The sequence below is a fragment of the Chiloscyllium plagiosum genome, chromosome 23 (genome assembly GCF_004010195.1).
Source record: "Chiloscyllium plagiosum isolate BGI_BamShark_2017 chromosome 23, ASM401019v2, whole genome shotgun sequence".
Taxonomy (NCBI): Eukaryota; Metazoa; Chordata; class Chondrichthyes; order Orectolobiformes; family Hemiscylliidae; genus Chiloscyllium; species Chiloscyllium plagiosum.
This window is the reverse complement of record NC_057732.1, coordinates 3,101,170-3,122,058: the sequence shown is the minus strand read 5'-3', so window position 1 is coordinate 3,122,058 and position 20,889 is coordinate 3,101,170. Positions and strand designations below refer to the sequence as shown.

At 40.9% G+C, this 20,889-nt stretch overlaps 2 protein-coding genes across 2 annotated transcripts in view; one reads left to right on the top strand and one right to left on the bottom strand.

Annotated features, from left to right (window-relative positions):
* Positions 1 to 2,453, top strand: part of metap2a (methionyl aminopeptidase 2a) — a 14,947-nt gene extending 12,494 nt beyond the window's left edge. Inside the window, exon 8 of the mRNA XM_043713307.1 lies at positions 1,654 to 2,453. Coding sequence (XP_043569242.1) covers positions 1,654 to 1,906 — 253 coding nt within the window. The 3' untranslated portion in view covers positions 1,907 to 2,453. The remainder of the gene's footprint in view (positions 1 to 1,653) is intronic.
* A 4,059-nt stretch (positions 2,454 to 6,512) lies between these two features.
* usp44 (ubiquitin specific peptidase 44) overlaps positions 6,513 to 20,889 on the bottom strand; it is a 48,526-nt gene continuing 34,149 nt past the window's right edge. The window contains exons 3-6 of the mRNA XM_043713306.1: positions 19,269 to 19,467; positions 12,371 to 12,479; positions 10,685 to 10,890; positions 6,513 to 8,669 (exon numbers count right to left, since the gene is read on the bottom strand). Coding sequence (XP_043569241.1) covers positions 8,503 to 8,669; positions 10,685 to 10,890; positions 12,371 to 12,479; positions 19,269 to 19,467 — 681 coding nt within the window. The 3' untranslated portion in view covers positions 6,513 to 8,502. The remainder of the gene's footprint in view (positions 8,670 to 10,684; positions 10,891 to 12,370; positions 12,480 to 19,268; positions 19,468 to 20,889) is intronic.

Below are 20,889 nucleotides of genomic sequence, written 5' to 3'. Positions count from 1 at the left end.
GGGCCCAATTTTAGTCTTAACCATTTTTTTGCTTTTCACATACCTAAAAAAGCTTTTACTATCCTCCTTCATATTTTTGGCCAGTTTACCTTTGTACCTCATTTTTTCTCTGCATATTTCCTTCTTAGTAATCCTCTGTTATTCTTTAAAAGCTTCCCAGTCCTCCGTTTTCCCACTTATCTTTGCTATGTTATACTTTTTCTCTTTTAACTTTATATGTTTCTTAACTTCCCTCGTCAGCCACGGCCACCCATGCCTCCTCCTAGGATTTTTCTTCCCTATTGGAATGAACTGATCCTGCATTATACACACAAATATCTGCCATTGTTTTTACACTGTCATCCCAGCTAAGGTATTGCACCATTGAACTTTGGCCAGCTCCTCCCTCATAGCTCCATAGTTCCCTTTATTCAACAGTTTATTCAACAAATCTCCCAGAAAGCTCTAAATATTAAACATTATTTTGGCGCAAGGATACAAATGGACATGTTTTGAATTTTTACTCCACTAAAGTGGAGCAGCACGGTGGGCGGCACGGTGGCACAGTGGTTAGCACTGCTGCCTCACAGCGCCAGAGACCCGGGTTCAATTCCCGCCTCAGGCGACTGACTGTGTGGAGTTTGCACGTTCTCCCCGTGTCTGCGTGGGTTTCCTCCGGGTGCTCCGGTTTCCTCCCACAGTCCAAAGATGTGCAGGGTCAGGTGAATTGGCCATACTAAATTGCCCATTGTGTTAGGTAAGGGGTAAATGTAGGGGTATGGGTGGGTTTCGCTTCGGCGGGTCGGTGTGGACTTGTTGGGCCGAAGGGCCTGTTTCCACACTGTAATATAATCTAAAGCTAGAGTACACCATTGTAACTGACAAATAGTTGTAATTTTTGCTGTTAAATATCTGGTTACTGTGGATGTGATTACTTTTATTGTGGTACAAGATACAATGGGTCAAATGGCCTTTGTGCATTGTAACAGTGTGAACTTTTTTTTAAAAAAACTGAAAGAACTGAGGATGCTATAAATCAGAAAGAAAAACAGAAATTGTTGGAAAAGCTCAGCAGTCCAGAGGAACGCTCACCAGACCGGAAGCGTTAACTCTGATTCTCTGCACAGGTGCTGCCAGGTCTGTCGAGCTTTTCCAGCAATTTCTGTTTTTTGGCTTCTCTGAATTTTAAGCTGTTATTATTCAAACTGCCAGTTTGATTCTATAATATATTAAGGAAGTTGTGTTTAAGTAAACGTTTGAGTGCATTCTAAAACGTACTCTGACTTGGCATATACTACGTCAATGATGGAGTAGGTTTGCCAGACACTCTGCGGTGAGTCAGGTGGGAAAGGAAAACACCTCAACTGGTGCAGATTGCGACCAATTACTGATTGTATCCAAAGAATAAACTCTACCTGTCATCATTAAAGTAGAAAGCAGTTAAGAATTTTTTTTTTCATCTGATGTGTTTCCTCTGAAACCCCACACCAGAGATCAACTTAGAGAATGGATAGTTCAGCTTGACTGAAAGATCATTTTACTGCTGAATAAATGCTATCTAGACTGATGATATTGAGCGATTGCCTCAGATGTATCTCGCAATTAATTTTTAACTGTTGAGGAATAGGTTTAATTAGCTTATCATTTAATGCTGTTCATTGTGCTGTATTTTAGACTTCCACGAGCAAAACACCTCCTGAATGTTATCAATGAGAACTTTGGGACTCTTGCTTTCTGTCGCCGGTGGCTAGACCGTTTGGGGGAGAGCAAATACCTCATGGCCTTGAAGAATCTCTGTGATCTGGGTATAGTGGATCCATACCCTCCATTGTGCGATATCAAAGGCTCATATACGGCACAGTTTGAGCACACTATTCTGCTTCGCCCGACGTGTAAAGAAGTTGTGAGCCGTGGGGACGATTACTGAGCACCTCCATCGTTTGACTTTGCTGTGCTGACCAGCACTGTGTGAATGGTTCCATCTGCATCGTTCTACCAGTTTGTTTTATGATGGACCAGGTTTAGGTTTGCCATGTTTTAGAGGGTAACAATGAGGAGGATGAGCCTGTATTTCCATCTACTCCAAAAATTTTTAATAAAAGGTTTCTGATGTATAGGAACTTTTTTTATGTTGACAGGACTTGTTCCTTGCACTTTCCCACTGATGGATTAATATAAAACATAACTGAATACTGGCATCTCCAAGTGGGTTGGAATATCTGCCCACAGATTGTCTGCTGCTGGATTAATGCAGGAAGTCAAATCGGGTACTGACATGTTCAGGAGCATGGGTGCTGCTTTGTTGTAAGAGAGTAAATGCACCTCTGAGTTCAACTTTCTCCAGTATTTTGCAGAGGCTTTTTATATAGAAAGTGGTATTGAATATAACTTATGCAAATACCTTCATTCTTGACTGTCTTCTAAATACCCCGGCAAACAATTTAATAAAAATAAAAGTTAATTTCTGTTGTGATACTGGTTCTACTTGTCCTTGAATATGTCACGATGTAGAAGGTGAAGTTCCTGGAAGAAATGAAAACACCTGCATGATATCCCATTGCAGTTTTATTTATGAACTGTTTCTACATGGAAATTTGAATCTCAAGTTCTATTCAGGGCCTCCACATTGACTTGCTCCCTGTCTGGACTACCAGATTTGAGATTTGTAAATTCCTCTTGGGTTTTGCTAAATAGTTGATTTCACTGCTGCTGAGTCCTTTACTAACAAGGAGTTAGACCAGCACTGGAATGGACACACATGTATAGGGGCCTATCATGAAGTACTGGGAGAGAAAGATGAAGTCATGTATTTTAAGACAAATGCAATGTTAGAGGATTGGGAATTTGAAGTCAGAATTTGTAAGCACTAGTTAAATTAAGTCTTTTTAATCAACTTAACATTTGAGTGGGTTGTCTGAATTCTCAATAATTTGTTGAGAATATTGTCAGTTTTTAAAAACAATACTATTTGAGCATTCTAGCACTTCCTCAGTAATGGTGTGTCAGTTGCTTTATGGAGAAGAGATTCAAAGTTCCATTTCTCCCTTTGGAATGTTATTGAGGGTATATGTGTACTAGCCACCATTGTAGCTATTGCCACTCCTGTTATTGTGTCACTGCTGTTTGTGGAGACTTTTTTTTAAAAAGTTCATTCATGGGATGTGTGTGTTACTGGCTAGGCAAGCATGAAAAGTTCTTTAGCCAGAGACATTTAATTGAAAAATTAACAATTCACTGCCTGGTGAATATGGGGTTGTAGCTCACTAGTCAGGCATGACAAAGTACCACATGCATTTTACTGGGTGCTGCACTTCTACCTGCATCTCCCACTCTTATAAATTTAAAACACTGAACAATGCTCATAGCTGTCTTTTGTTTTAAACATTTTATTGAGGTAAAATATCTAGAAGTTGAGGTAACAATTTTGCATAGAATTAATTTATGACAACCAACAATTTACAACTAGCAACAAGTTTGTCAATTAACAAATCAGGTTTGAAAGCAGATTTTTCTACTCTTAAATGAGCTATGTGACATAGTTCAACTTGTTCATTAATGCACAAACTGTACATGCAAGTAGTTCAACTGGGATACTAGCTGCATATTTGAAAAACAAGCTCAAAAATGAAAATCCTTGGTTGAGACAGACAATCTTCCATTTTCTGCTTGGTGCCCTAATTTTTTTGGCACAACTATTAAGTATTTTTACTACTATTGTTTAAGGATTTAGAACAATTCCCTCATCTCCAAGATCGCAGAAGAAAATCCCTGTATTTTGCTTGAAATCTGTAAAAAATAGAGTATTCTCACTGTACAAAGTCCCAGAGACATGGTCAACAGAATGTAATAATTTTAAGAAAATAGATAAAAATTTAGCCCTCAAACAGAATTTTAGAAAATAATATAGAACTGACTATTAAGGAATACTTTACAACCAGCAGCTGAGGCTGGATGAGAAAGTTATTATACTACCATGATCAAATTATGAGCAATCCAGGGACTTTGCACAGCACAAGGTTAGGCAAGTTGATAATATTTCAAATGTCAAAACCAACCCTTACTATAATAAAGTCAACAGGAGTGATATGTGGGATGGCACATTACAATCTATGAGCCATTTAATGACAGTTAATTGTTACTGTACCCTTAAGAGTTAGACACTAGCTGAAAAAGCTTTTCAAAATATAATCCAGTATTTGATTTTAGCAATTTGGAGTATGTGGATTCAAAGCCACATTATGACTCACTTCCAAATGGACCAGCAAAAAGAGGAAAATACTAGAGTGACGAGACAGGATGCTTACAACAGGATCTAGGTGCAGGGTTAGACTGGAAAATAACAGGCATGGAAAAGTAATAGTAGAATCCAAAATAGTAGAATCCAAAAATTTGCTCAATTGACTGCACTGTGATTGACTTATGCTCAGGTTTTAGATTAGATTACTTTACAGTGTGGAAACACGCCCTTCGGCCCAAATAGTCCACACCGACCCACCGAAGCGCAAACCACCCATATCCCTACATTTACCTAACACTACAGACAATTTAGCATGGCCAATTCACCTGACCTGCACATCTTTGGACTGTGGGAGGAAACCGGAGCACCCAGAGGAAACCCATGCAGACACAGGGAGAATGTGCAAACTCCACACAGTCGCCTGAGGCTGCACACATTAAAAAAGTACATAAGGGAATAAAGCTACCTTAATGTAATTCTACATGTTGAGCAAATGCATTATTGCACATTTACCCAGAATATGGGTCAGTATCCATCAATTTGGCCATAAATACCTGCACAAGGAACATTTCACTGTGCAATCAGCATTTTAAAACTTCCAAGTTCCACAAAGGAAGGTCCCTTTAAAGTACAGGGTACCTCAAATGTATGCTGATTTTCACAACCAACTTACTCAAAACACAACGCTACTGGGATGTTTCTTTAAAAAGTTATATAAATGCAACTTATTTCTATATTAAACAGATTGAGTCTCTCCAGTATGTTACATTCAAGTTTAGACTTTCCACTCAACTTGCATTGGATTTCATGACATTGTTTAGAGATATATTGTTCCAAGGTACAGGTTCAAACAGCATTTGAAAAACAGAAGCATGGCTCAAGATGGTCACAATAAAGTAAAGGAAGACAGAGCTTGAGACAGGCAGGCAGTGGATAACTTCAGGATTCCTTCAGTAGACAGTTGGCATAGATATGATGGATTAAATATCTGCTATACCGCTGACAGATAAACATCTGGTGAAAAAAGGTTCAAGGTGTAGCAGAGAAAGCTGCATTTAGGCATTCATGTTTTTACAATCCATGATGCAGGTCTCATGTTTGTCAAAATGTTTACAAATCAGCAACTTTACCCTCTGCTCGGAGCACAAACCTCTGGATGCAGGGAAAATTTGGTCAGAACCAGAGTTTAAATGTCTTGTTTTGCTATACTTTGGCAGTATACATCAGTATTATTCAAACATACTACAAGTATTTAAATGGCAAATAACCATATACATGTGGGCAAGATAAATATATAGGTAAAAACAATGACTGCAGATGCTAGAAACCAGATTCTGGATTAGAGGTGCTGAAAAAGCACAGCAGTTCAGGGAGCATCCATGGAGCAGGAAAATCGACGTTTCGGGCAAAAGCCCTTCATCAGAAATACATCAGGATATATGACAAAGCAAAGTACTGCATTTGGGAAATAAATTCAAATCCATTAATAAAAAAGCCACTGATTTCTTTAGGATACAAACAAAAGTGTCGTGAACAGAAAGGATAATAGGTGACTACTTCCGGTAGTTAAGACATCTATGATGAGAGAACATACAAAATTATACAAGATTTAGATAAAAGGGCAGGAGCCATTTGTCCTCCATCGAGGTGGGAGGCTGTGGAATTCTCTTCCAGATTATTGGTTACAGTTGTGCTATAATAGTTCAAGATTAGCTAGAAAGCAAATGTGGTTATCTTATTTGTTCATCTGCAGGTTAAGCACAATGATTGATGGGCTTGTTTCAGTTCTGTAACTTGAGGATATTTCCACAGGTATTCATAAACAGAATCAAATGTTGAAGGCTTGGTAACTTCAGTGCTATCTTGGGCTGTTGTCCTCAACATTCCTCAGGACACAGCGGAGCTGCTGGGGTACAATAAGATTGGAGTTCTGGATAATGGCTCGCCAATGTAAAGAGTGTTCATCATCTATAGGAGCCACATTGCTGTGTCTGGTATGGGTGCTTGATGAGTTCAGGCCCAAGCCCTTCAACAATTGAATACTAACAACACACATATGATTTGATTAGATTACCTACACTGGAAACAGGCCCTTCGGCCCAACCAGTCCACACCGACCCACTGAACAGTAACCCACCCAGACCCATTTCTCTGACTAATGCACCTAACACTATGGACAATTTAGCATGGCCAATTCGCCTGATCTGCACATTTTCGTCTGTGGGAGGAAACTGGAGCACCCAGAGGAAACCCACACAGACAACAGGGAGAATTTGCAAACTCCACACAGACAGTTGACCGAGGCTAGAATCGAACCTGGGACCCTGATGCTGAGGCAGCAGCGCTAACCACTGTGCCACCCCAAAGGTTCAGCACTACAGCAGCCTTCAATTTCAATTTCAGATACTAGGTGGCAGCACTAAACCGTGACATGAAATATAATAGTCTGGACTACGTAGGGAGAGACAAGAGTCTCAGACAGCAGTGAGGCAAACAGTGAACTGAGAAATCTCAATGTAAAAAGACTAAGGCCATTTGGCCCTCAAGCCTACTGTGACATTCAATAAGATTATGGCTGCTCTGATTGTGGTCTCAACTCCATTCTTCAATCTGCCCTCCATAGTTCTGGACTCCCCAGTCAATAAGTAAGCTGAGTCAGTCTTGAAAACACTCAGTGAGATAGCCTCCACTGCTGTGAAATGAAATGCTAAACATAACTCAGAAGAAATGCATCCTCATCCCCAACTTGAATGGGAGACCCTATGTTTTGAACCACTAGCTCTACCTTTAAAGGGAAACACTTAGCCCACCCTTTCTCAAAACCTCAGGTTTCAATTAGATCACCTGCCACTCTTCTAAACTCCAGAGGGTATAGGCCCAACCTGCTCAATTTATCCACATAAGACAAACATTTTCATCACAGGAATCAAATTAACTTTGTTGCTAAAGGACAAGACACCCACACACAAATAAAACTTCAGAAATTGTTTATGATATTTCAATGCTTCTATGTTTTGCGATATGGATTTCAGTCCTTCCAAACTGTCATAGATCAAAGATAGTACAACAAATATTGTTTTAACCAGCCCAACACTATCGATAAAAGTGGCAAAAATCATATATGACTATTGTATTTTACTGAAATTTACTGTATTATTCTGTCCAATTACTTTAAAAAAATTATCTCAATGTAAATACTTGTTCAATCAAATGGCCACACAATATCAATAGCTGATTCAATTTAGAGTCAATTTCTCCTCAAATATCACAATCTACCACAATGTCAGTAGTCAGAGGGAAGCTTCAAGGTTCTGTGGTGGTACATTTTATTTATGGCAAAGTTGCATTATTATTTAAGTGGTTTATGCTGTAAATAAAGTACAGCAGTGATGTATATTCCCCCTAAATATGTTTCTATTATTTAGTGTGTTTTATATTGATTACATGGGCCTCTTGATCAACTGGAATATTTGATCAACTAGCACACTTCTGGCCAGATAGGTGCCAGTTAATAAATTCTGCTGTAATGATGGGGTTCAGCATAACATTCAATTTCTTAGATACTAAAAGTTGATCAAAGATAAAGTGGAGGGATACAGAATGTAGATAACAGTTCACTTGCTCAGGAAGATAGGAAAGCAGTCATACAACATTGAACATTACTTTTCCATTTTAAAGTTATGGAGAGGAGCCACTCCTGTGCAATTCCACTGGTTGTGCTTGGTTAACTAGAGCATGTATGGTACAGCAAAGGGCCATCTTAACATTGCAGAAAGAAGGTGAAAGTAGAATGTTAAACCAAATAATGCTGCATATCACTGTAAAGCCAAGCTAGTGAATCTGTAAACATTACAGAAATACAATTCAGTGTGAAGGAAGAATGAGGAACAAGTTAGTCTCATTAATACATTGCCAAACAGCATATTGTCTGTCAGATGGGGTGAGCTACTAATATTACAGTGAGCTCATCTATTGAATCCCTCTATCAAATGTATGAAAAATAGAAATTCTCTGCTATATGGCTATTACTAAAACAATACTGTACGTAAGAGAATAGAAGCATTTCCTCAAATTACTCCCAAGTAATTCTCTGGCAAGATAAAAAATACACTACAAAACTTATGACTATACTGTACACATTCGAAAGGAAAGTTACAACTCCATCTGTGTAAAATGTCTGTAAAGTACTCTTCCACAGAATCCTCAAGATAGTTGAAAATCTTTCGAACAATGTTGCCTCCAGGCACGGACTACGTTGAGAAAGTAGCGGCACTTCTGAGCTGCATTCAAGTCGATGCTGGTGTTGAATCATTCCCAGGCGAGGCAGGTGGTGATGGTACTTTAATGTTGTGAGGCAGACGGTGAGTATAGAAGAGAATATAGGCCTGTGCTTTACAGACTTCATCCACAGTGCAGATCGTTACTGTGGAATCGTTACAATGGACCCACAAACCTACCGGAGGCAAAAATCCCAATTACAAAGTAAATTAGTGACATAACATTGAATGCGCATTATTTCAACAAAAATGCAATTTATTCATTTCAGCTTGGTGCCTTATACAGGACAAGCTTCCTAAGATCCACTGTCAGACATCTTCTGGATCTAGGAAAGGGGAAGGCAGGAATTCACTGACAAACTACCACTTTTCAAATGGCAGATTCAAACTGAAACAACCCAAGTAGTTCTTGCTAAAGATGTCCAGGACAAGTCAGGGTCACACAGCCAGCCAATCTCCACTGCTCACTCAGTCCCTTATGGGGAAATATTCATTGTTGCTCATTACCAAGGAGTGCCCCTCAACAGACTAATCAGCTTACAGCTAGCAAATTGAGTCAGAGGTTTACAGCACAGAAAAAAAAACCCCTTCAGCTCATTGCATCCATGCCAGTCAAAAAACCTGACCTATTCTAATCTCATTTTCCAGCACTTGGCCCATAGCCATGTGTGCCTTGGCATCACGAGTGCACATCTAAATACTTGTTTGGTAGTCTGAGGATTTCTGCCTTTACCACCTTTCTAAGGAATGAGTTCCAGATTCCCACCACCTCCAGTTGAAAATTTTCTCACATCTCCACTAAACCTTCTGCTCCTAACCTCAAATCTATGCCCCCAGTCACCAATTCCATCCATCAAATAGATGAGTCTGTTTCGACCCTACACCCCATAATTTTCTAAATCTCAATCAAGTCCCCTTTAAATCTCCTCTGCTTGGAGGAAAACAATCCCAATCTGTCCAATCTCCCTTCAGAACAAACTGTCCAGCCCAGACAGAAGAAGGGCATGTGCCCGAAACGTCGAATCTTCTGTTCCCTAGATGCTGCCTGACGAGGAAAACAATCCCAATCTGTCCAATCACCCTTCAGAACAAACTGTCCAGCCCAGACAACATCCTGGTAAAGCTCCTGTGCAGCCACTCCAGTGCTATCACATCCCTCCTAGAATGTGGATTCCAGAACTCCACACAACACTCTAGCTACAGAATAACCAACACTTTAAGTATACTAAATATCTTAACCATTTAATCTATCTATCCTGACTAGTTAAGTGACCAGTGTATATGCACACTAAAGTCCTCTGGTCTCTGCTTCCAAGGATCCTATCATTCATCAAGTGATCCTTTGCCTCCTTTGGCAGTTTTCAAGTTTCTCCACCCTATCTGAAGAGATCTATTTATATCAGGCAATGGGCCACAACTTCAAACCTGCACTTAATGCCATGAACAAAGTGAGTCACAGACAATTCTTAGTGGTGGAACAGTGTACTCCTGAAAATTAAGGAAAGGCAAATTCTTCAAATGATTGGAGTAAGGAGAGAACTGGCCCCTGGACAAATCTCACTCTTGACTTGGAGTTAGAAGTGTCACCACATCTGCCACCTCCACACTTGTAATTAAGTACTTGGCATAGTCCAAACGACAACTGGCCTCTCTCCCTGCTGTAGTGAAAGACATCTGGGTATGTACAGTATGAAGGGCACCACTCCATCAAAAAGAGTGGGACAGGTGAGGAGGCAGGACTTTCATGAACTACTACAGCTGCTAAGCGATTAAAAATGTACATGGCCAACATTATTCAGCATCATGCCCTAACCATCTAACAGTGAACGAACTGAGCTCCCAGATTTATTGTTAAGTGGTATGGATACAGGTGTGACTTCTATCATCACAGGAAGATCTAGGTTTGGGCCACACGCTGTTTCATAAAAACTGCAGAGGTTATGCAGGAAGCAGGAAATGGAAACCACAGTGCAGCCATTTCTTTCCCAAGCCAGCATGTTTTTGTTTTAAATACTGTTGTTGCTCCCAGAATGCTTTTATATGTAGAGTTGAGCTCAGTATTTCCAGGCAAATAAAGAAACTTGGATTCCACAAGTTATCAAGTAATTATCTAATAGATTTAATTTGTTTTCAAATCCTATACTAGCCATTTCCCAACTGGGTAAGTTCAATGCAAACAAAAAGCACATACCTCCATCTGTACTGAAGCAGTATGCTGTATAATGTCCAGAGCCAAAACCCTTTCCGTGATGCATGACCACAGCTGCCAGGTCATATATGAAGCTGTTGGACCCAAAGTCTCCTGCCAACTCTCTGCAGCAGTATGGTTCCATATTTAATAGCTGGTCAAAGTTCACATGTACTCCTATCTTCTCACGGTGATTGCGACCAGACCACCTACAATGTGCAATGACAAACTGCATAAATTACAAACACAGTGACAAATCCAATTACAAACCAAACGCATGCAAACAGAATACAGTTAAAACTTCCTAAGTAGAAGTTTGTAAAAAAAAATTAACTTTTTTACAAAAAGTTGGGAAGCAAGGGAGGAGATTGCAGAGCCATTGGCCTTGATTTTTATGTCCTCTTTGTCTACAGGAGTAGTGCCAGAAGACTGGAGGATAGCAAATGTGGTTCCCTTGTTCAAAAAGGGGAGTAGGGATAACCCTAGTAACTATAGGCCGGTGAGTCTCACTTCTGTTGTGGGCAAAGTCTTAGAGAGAATTGTAAGGGATAGGATTTATGCACATCTGGATAGGAATAATGTGATCAAGGATAGTCAGCATGGTTTTGTGAAGGGCAGGTCGTGCCTCACAAACCTTATTGAATTCTTTGAAAAGGTGACGAAGGAGGTTGATGAGGGGAAAGCGGTAGATGTGGTATATATGGATTTTAGTAAGGCGTTCGATAAGGTTCCCCATGGTAGGCTACTGCAGAAAATACGGAGATATGGCATTGAGGGTGAGTTGGAGGTTTGGATTAGGAATTGGCTGGATGGAAGAAGACAGAGGGTAGTAGTTGATGGCAAAGTTTCTTCATGGAGTGCCGTCACTAGCGGTGTTCCGCAAGGATCTGTTTTGGGACAATTGCTGTTTGTCATTTTTATAAATGACAAACAGCAATGGTCCTAAAACAGATCCTTGCGGAACACCGCTAGTGACGGCACTCCATGAAGAAACTTTGCCATCAACTACTACCCTCTGTCTTCTTCCATCCAGCCAATTCCTAATCCAAACCTCCAACTCACCCTCAATGCCATATCTCCGTATTTTCTGCAGTAGCCTACCATGGGGAACCTTATCAAACGCCATACTAAAATCCATATATACCACATCTACCACTTTCCCCTCATCAACCTCCTTCGTCACCTTTTCAAAGAATTCAATAAGGTTTGTGAGGCACGACCTGCCCTTCACAAAACCATACTGACTATCCTTGATCACATTATTCCTATCCAGATGTGCATAAATCCTATCCCTTACAATTCTCTCTAAGACTTTGCCCACAACAGAAGTGAGACACACCGGCCTATAGTTACTAGGGTTATCCCGACTCCCCTTTTTGAACAAGGGAACCACACTTGCTATCCTCCAGTCTTCTGGCACTACTCCTGTAGACAAAGAGGACATAAAAATCAAGGCCAATGGCTCTGCAATCTCCTCCCTTGCTTCCCAGAGAATCCTAGGATAAATGCCATCAGGCCCAGGGGACTTATCTATTTTCACCCTTTCCAGAATTTCACCCTTTCCAGAATTTACGGTTTTCTTTTCACGATGCATTATCTAACCCCGCCCCCCCCAGTTTTGCCATTACCTTCTATATATCTAGTCTATGTTCTATGTTCTAACTTTAAGACAAAAACCAGTTTAATTACCGAAAGCGTTTGAGGTGTAGTCGCATAACCTGAGGCAGTTTGTGGACCATTAGCTGTTTCTGAGCTTCAGTCAGGACCAATGGTTTTGAAGATGACTTCCTGCGGTTTCCTAGAACATGAGGCAATATTTGAACATCATACTTGATAAAGGCTCCAATGAAATTCATTAAATGCTGCATCACTGATGCATCAGAATTCAAATTTAGCAGTATAGTCAATTCTCGGTTACAATGTTGAGTTTTAAATGTGAAATAGATGAAGCTGGTGCCAGACATGAAGCCTACTGAATGGTTTACAATGAACATTTCAAATTCCAGGGCACATTGAGCACATCAACCAGGATGATATAACACAAGCGATGAGTGTTTCTGGCTGCTAACCCAGAAATCCCAGGTGCCATTTTCACTGGCATTAGGAAGATGTGGTGGTATAGAAAGGCTAAACCAAAATGTCCGCACCCTGAACTCTCCAAAAGGAGTATAAATTTGTTGACAAATGTAATAAGAATTGAGAAAAGTATCTTTGAAAATACTCAGACTACATCATTTTTGGCAGTGTTAAAGGGGAATCCAAAATCAGAAATATTTTAGTGTTTGTGTTGAAAAAGCTTTGCATTTTCTCTGCTGTTTTTAGTCATTATATTTCTCAGAACTAATTCACTATGAAATATTTTAGGACATACAATTGTGTCTGAATGCAAGTTAATCCATACCTAAACACATGGAATTGAGCAAAATTAGAATTTAAAATATTGGGCACAATACTGTTCTGCTATAACACACGCTCCGTTAATGCAAACTCATCATAATATGATTGACGAATTGAGGACACTTTCTACAGGGCGAGCTTTTAAAGTGTGTATTGATTATAACGTGATTCTGGTCCCATTAGTTTAAATGGTGCTGTTATGTGATTTTTTTTTATAACATGGGACTGTACAAGAACAGAACTACTGTATTATAGCAGAACAGACTATTTTGAAGCTAAGAAATGCTGTGGCGGCAATTACAATTTTAAGTTCTGACAACCATGTCAGCATTGAGCAAACTCAAGGGTAGCAATTTTCCACCTCCAATAGAGATGTACTCTTCATTAGTTTTTTCCTTTTTGTACAATAAAGATGTAACAGGTACAAAAGGAGGAAAACAGAGGCCCCAGAGGAATAAAGTGCTGTGTGGGAAGGGACCTCAAGAAAGCAGTTAGGAAACCAAAGAGAGTGGCCATGAAAGGGTAAGATTACAGAGAACCCCAAGATAAGCTTACAGGTATGTCCCCCGTGGGAAGAGAATGACCAAGGAAAGTGTAGGGCTGACTGGGAAGCATGGGGCCAATCTTTGCAGGAAGCCAGAGGACATTGATACTGTTAATGTGAATACTTCACATCTGTCTTTACTCAGTAAGAGGAGGATGCAACAGTTCTAAAGAGTTGTGCTCCAGAACTTGGCACCCCTAGCCTGACATGGTAAAATGTCCAGGTATGTCCTGTACACAAAAGGGCAGGACAAATCTAACCCAGCAAGTTACTACCTCAGCCTATTCCCGATCATTAGTAAAGTGATGGAAGGTGCAAACAGCAGTGCTATTAAGCAGCGCTTGCTCAACAACAGCATCCTCAGTGATGCCCAGTTCGGATTCCAGTCAGCTCCTGACCCTCATTACAGCCTTGGTCCAAACATGGACAAAGAGCTGAATTCCAGAGATGAGGTGAAAATGACAGCCGTTGACATCAAGGCTGCATTTGGCTGGGTATTGCATCAAGGAGCCCTAGCAAAACTGGAGTCGATGGGATCCAGGAGGAGAGTTCTCCATTGGTTGCAATCACACCTGGTAAAAAAAATGTTGGAAATCATTGACTCTGCTCATGGACATCCTTGCAGTATCCCTTAGGGTACTACCCTTGGACCAACCTTTTTCAGTTGCTTCATCAATTACCATTGCTCCTTCAAACAGTCAGAAGTGAGGATGCTCACTGCCAATTGCACAATATTCAACACCATTCGTGACTCCTTAGATACTGAAGCGCCCATGCTCAAATGCAGCATGACATGGATAACATCCAGGCTTGTGTTGAGGGGGCCACACAAATGGTGCCACACAAATGCCAGACAAATACCCTCTCCTACAAGCCCCCTGAAATTCAATGGTGTTACCATCACTGAATCCCTCACCATTGATCAGAAAAGGAAATGCACTATCCATATGAATATTATGGCTATAAAACCAGGTCAGAGTCCAGGAATACTGCAGTGAATAGCTCACCTCCTGACCTCCCAATAGTCTGTCCACTATCTACAAGGCCTAAGTCAAGAGTGTGATGGAACACTCCCTACTTGCCTGGACTATAGGCACTCGAAAGACACTTGAACAGCTCGACATCATCCAGGACAAAGCAGCCGCTTGATTAGCGCCACATCCACAAACATTCGCTCCCTCTACCATCAATTTAGATTTAGATTTAGATTACTTACAGTGTGGAAACAGGCCCTTCGGCCCAACAAGTCCACACCGACCCGCCGAAGCGTAACCCACCCATACCCATACATTTACCCCTTTTAACCTAACACTACGGGCAATTTAGCATGGCCAATTCACCTGACCTGCACATCTTTGTGACTGTGGGAGGAAACCAGAGCACCCGGAGGAAACCCACGCAGACACGGGGAGAACGTGCAAACTCCACACAGTCAGTCAGTCGCCTGAGGCGGGAATTGAACCCAGGTCTCTGGCACTGTGAGGCAGCAGTGCTAACCACTGTGCCACCGTGCCGCAGTGTGTACTATCAGCAGCAGTGTGTACTATCCACAAGATGCACTGTAGAAATTTACCAAGACTTCTCAGACCACACCTTCCAAAGTCATGACCATCTCCATCAAAAAAAAACATGATATTTATTAGCGTTCCTTCAATATCACTAAAATGGTATTTTGGGTTTCCCTACCCCCAAATGAAGTGGGTCAAAGATGGCTATGGACCTAGTGCAGGAAGGTGGGACTATAATGCACTATAATGGATAATGGCACATCGGTGGTGATACAGACATGATGGGCTGTAGGACGACTTCTGTACTAAGAGTCTATGATCCCACGATTCTAAGGTAGCTGACCACCATCTTTTCAAGGACAATTCAAGACTGGTAATAAATGCCAGTCCAGACAGTGACACCCATATCTAAAAAAAGATTCGAGCAAGCCCAGAACAATGATAATTGAGGTCAAAGGTGGTTCTCTGAACAAGGAGGGAAACCAGTTATGACACTAAGTGCAAGCACTTCCCTAGTGATCAAAAATGCAAAAAGTCAAACAGTGGTCATAACAGCTCATAAAACCGGGCCACTGGAGAACATTAAACAGAGACCTACTCTCTTGCAATGGCACACCCAAGATAAACAGCTGAACTGAGGAATTGGTCTGAAGTATTAGATTAGAAAACCCACGTCCTTTAATCAGTTCAAAATCTGATAATGAGGGTTGTGAACGGAATTCAACAAATCTGGTATTTGGTGGTAATTCTAGGAAAGAAAACAGTAAACTTCACCTGGTCTACTAATGTTCTCCAGGGAAGGGAGCTCATTACCCTTAGCCAGTCAGGACTGCAATCAATTCCAATCCCTTACTCTAAGTATGCCTTATGCTATAGCAGAATAACGGAGTCATTAACAATGGTCACGTAACAGCAGTTATGGGTTATTTTGTGAAGATCACAATCATGAGCTTCCAGCAATAAACACCAAATACATTTCCAAGAAATCTTCATTTTATCAATGAAAAACCACAGATACTGACTTACAAACTCCTTGTGACAAAGCAACTACCAATATGGCTCCAACCAGCAGAGACAGTTTGCCCTCTGATTCCCCTTGATTCCTGTTTTGCTAGGGCTCCTTGACACCCCACTTGGTCAAATGCTGCCACTCTGCTCTTTATTCCATGTTTAAATTTAAATTTCCGATTAGATTGAATTAACAGCATGAAAACCAGGCTATACAGCCCAATAGGCACATGTTGATTAGGCTTCACATGCATTCCCTCTGACCCTACTATCCCACAATGCTTTTATTTTCTTCATTACATGTACTTCCTTAACTTCCCTGTAAATGTATTTATTTGTTTGTCTCAACTACTCTATAAATATGAAGGGTGAGCTGGCTAAGGTAGATTGGGACATTAAACTGGAAGATGTGTTGCCAGATATGCAACAGCAAATATTGAACTAATTAGTTAACAATTTGCAAGAAATAAATCTCCTTAAGGAACAAAACCCCACAGGAAAAACAAAGTGTCCTGACTACAGATACCAAGTGAAGATAGCACCCCACATCCTGCTCCGTGCCCTTCTTCACTGGGGCCTTCAGGCTCGGGGCCTTACCGAACTCTCGCTGTGAGTGCAGACTGAAACGAATAGCGAGGGGCACGAAGAGCAGCTTTGCCTTGCCTTGCAGTAGGAAGAAGTGGAAGGATCAGCAGACAGAGGGTGGGTCAGGGAGGAGCAGAGGACCATCCAAAATGGAGCCAAATCAGGTCACGCAGGCAGAAGTCAGACCCAGCACAAAAACTTAAAACTCAACTTCCAATGCCAGACTACATACAGGCCCTGTCAAGTGACCAACTTTAAAGAGGAACAACTTAAATTAGAGCAACTTAAAATGGAAATTTGCTGCATAGGGAATAAGGAAGTGGAGACAACAAACAAGCATCTAGTTTCATCGGAGAAGACAACCAAAACATCCCAAAGAACAGTGTGAAGATCAGTAAATAAATAATCCTGACGAAAATAAGTGGAACTAGAAATGGATATACCCCCAGGCCAGATTCCTAGAAATTTTGATTGCAGCCTTCAAAAATTCCCCAAGTTCTTAACTGTTGCCATGGATTACAACACTATTCAGCAGTGGAGGAGAAAGAAGGAGACTATAGGCTAGTCAGCACAAAATCGATTGTCAGGAAATTGTTGGAATGATTCAGAGCATGGTAACGAAAGCATAGAGTCACAGGTTTATGAAAAGGTAAATCCTGTTTGTGTGGAAGTCGTCTAAATAGTAATTAATAGAACAGGAGAGAAGGAACAGCATATTATGTATTTGAATAAGGTACACAATCCTGACTAGAGACTGGAGCAAAAAAATTTAAACAAGAATTGAGGATTAGACAAAGAAGAAAGTGTGTTGGAATAAAGGGAGCATTTTCAGATCAGCAAGCTGTTCTGAGTGTGCATCACAAGGCAAGACACAGAGATTGGGCAAAGTCAACAATAAGTGTTATAGGAAGGATATTATTAAACTGGAGAGGGTACAGCAAAGATTTACCAGGATGTTGCTGGGAATGGAGGGTTTGAGAAAAAAAAAAAGACCAGAAAAATTGGGACATTTTTCACTAGAACATAGGAAGTTGAGGGATGACCTTATTAGGTTCATAAAATCTTGGGTATATACATATGGTGAATGACAAGGGTCTTTTCCCTTTTCTATAGGGGAAATTCGAAAATAGGGAACATTTATTTTTAAGGAGAGAAGTGAAAAAAATTTAAAGAGGACATGAGGGACAACCTTTTCTTAAAAAAAACAATGGCTCATGTGTGGAATGAACGGTCAGAGAAAGTGATGGATGCAGGTACAGCTAGAACGGTCAGAGAAAGTGATGGATGCAGGTACAGCTACAATATTTAAAAGACATTTGGATAAGGGCAGCACGGTGGCTCAGTGGTTAGCCTCACAGCGCCAGGGACCCAGGTTCAATTCCAGCCTCAGACAACTGTATGACATTTGCTCCGTGTCTGCGCGGGTTTCCTCCAGGTGCTCCAGTTTTCTCCCACAATCCAAAGACGTTCAGGTTAGGTGAATTGGCCATACTAAATTGCCCATAGTGTTCAGGGATGTGTATGTTAGGGGCATAAGTCAGGGGTACATGTAGAGTAATAGAGGAAGAAGAATGGATCTGTCTGGGTTACTCTTCGGAGGGTCGGTGTGGACTTGTTGGACCAAATGGTCTGTTTCCACACTGTAGGGATTCTATGAAGTTCATGACTAGAAAAGGCTTAGAGGGATATGAGCCAAGCACAGGCAGGTGGTGGTTTGGGAATTTGTACGTGTGGACTATTTGGACTAAAGGGTTTGTTTCCATGCTTGTTAACTCCATGACTCTAACTGATCCTATCCAAACCTGCAGAAAGCCAAGTCTGCAATCAGACTTCAAAGCCACATTAGAACAGATGGATGATACTACACATACATGAAACAATCATTTTCAGTCACAGAAACGGATGACTGCCCAGATGCTGGGGTCCAGTTAGTCACTATCTGTATTACTGAGTTATAGGAGAGGACTGAGTGGAGGATTCAAGTTCACTTGATACAAAGTTCAATGGGAAAGTAAATGGAGGTAGATGCAAAGGCACAATTCTTAAGTGCATGGACAGGAAAACAGCAAATGGGGAAGTGCTAAGTTATTGGTTTGGAGGGAAAGATAAATGAGCAGAATATATTTTAAATAGTGAAAGAATGTGAGCTGTTGGTATGCAGACAAATATGTGAAACATAAGCTTACCTCGGTAATAGGAGCCATAAACTAATTTTGATATTGATTGTTGTAAAAATATAACTCATTCATTAATGTCTTTTAGGGAAAGAAATCTGCTATCCTTGCATGGTCTTTATGCAACTCCTAACCCACAGCAATGTGGTTGACTCTCAACTGCCTTCTGAAATGGCCAAACTTGAACTAAGAGAAATATTTTCTTTACCTGCTACACCACGTTAAATTGAACTTTCTCCAGTTTAGGACACAGCTGCTACTCAATTTTAACAGTCTGATACTAAACAGTGATGCAAATACAGAAAGAATACCAGGTTGTTCTTTAATTCTAAATCTCCAGGAAACATATCCAGTACACGCTCTTTACTCACTGTTGCACTGGTTACAGGCATAAATTTTCCCTTCCAAGGCTTCTGTCTCTGTGAATTTTGCCAACATTTCTGTCAATGAACAAGGATACTGGGAAGCAGCTTCTTTCCCATTGCAGTGGTATCTCTCAGGAAATTCTAGAGAAAGGTCCCAGAAGGATTCAATCGTGTTGGATTTGTTGTCACAAGCAAGGCATGTAACCTGTTTCAGAAAGATACAAAGCGGTGATATAACTAGTGATTGACCTCTCATAATTCACTCCTAATTGAATAAAGTGCCCAATTTCATATAGTAAGGAACATTCCAAGTTCATAAAACAGAAATCTCTGGGAAACCTTAGCAGGTCCGGTAGCATCTGTGGACAGAAATCAGAAATTACATTTAGGGTACAGCAACCTTCATCAGAACTTCAAAAGTTCATATCTTAGTTGTGTTCGTAGAAGACCAGCCTAGTAGCATTTCAAATAGAGATAGGTGCTCATATGAAGCTGGATCAAGTTTATATTTAAATGCAACAGAAACTTACATGATTAATAGCTTGCTTCCAAGTTTTTGAATTTTATGAACATTAGCCAATTTTGTAGCAAATACACAAACTGGCTTATGCTTCTGTTAACAAGTTAAAGCATTTTTTCCTGGGTTTTCTGGATCAGTCTACCAAAGAAATATTTTTAAAGCAGTGGTGGGTATTTCAGTATCCCAGACAAAAGGATAGTCAGAAACAGGGGTTGCCTCTCAAGACAGGCATGTTCAATGCGTTCCACAATATCAAAGTCTATCTCAATGCAAGTCTGTCATTGCAACTAAAAAGCTCTTTGAGAATCATTGCTAACTTGCTGGTACAGGTACTATAACAGCACTAGTTGATAAGAGGCTGGTCAAGCAATTCAGCTGGCTCCTGTGCTCGAGTGGATGCACACACAGGACTAGCAGGTACCACACCAGATTGGACATATCACAATGCCAACATTAACAGGCTCAGGACACCGATGCAAGGATAGATTTTGAATCAATAGTCCTGATCAGTGGCAAAGTTAAAAATGCACACTGGTTCCTTCCAGCCTGTCAGAATGACAATGCAACATTAGCCTGTGAACTGCTTGCACATGTAAATTATGAATGACCGGATCGGTCAGGAGCCAACTACTTCAGCATGCTGCCTTGCGAATGTCAAATGTCCCAAAATTCAAATCTCTTTAATGAAATATGCATTCCACGCATGTATTTTCATTTGTTTTCCGTCTCTTAATGAGGCTCCCCAAATTCAATAACTGCATCCTCCAAGATGTACACCAATGTAGTCACGCTTGCAAACTCTGGCAAGATGCTCACAGCATGCTAGGAGAAAGTGAGGACTGCAGATGCTGGTGATCAGAGCTGAAAAATGTGTTGCTGGAAAAGCGCAGCAGGTCAGGCAGCATCCAAGGAGCAGGAGAATCGACGTTTCGTGCATAAGCCCTTCTTCAGGAATGAGGAGGGTGTGCCAAGCAGGCTAAGATAAAAGGTAGGGAGAAGGGACTTGGGGGAGGGGCGTTGGGAATGCGATAGGTGGAAGGAGGTTAAGGTGAGGGTGATAGGCCGGAGAGGGGGTGGGGGCAGAGAGGTTGGGAAGGCAGTGCTGAG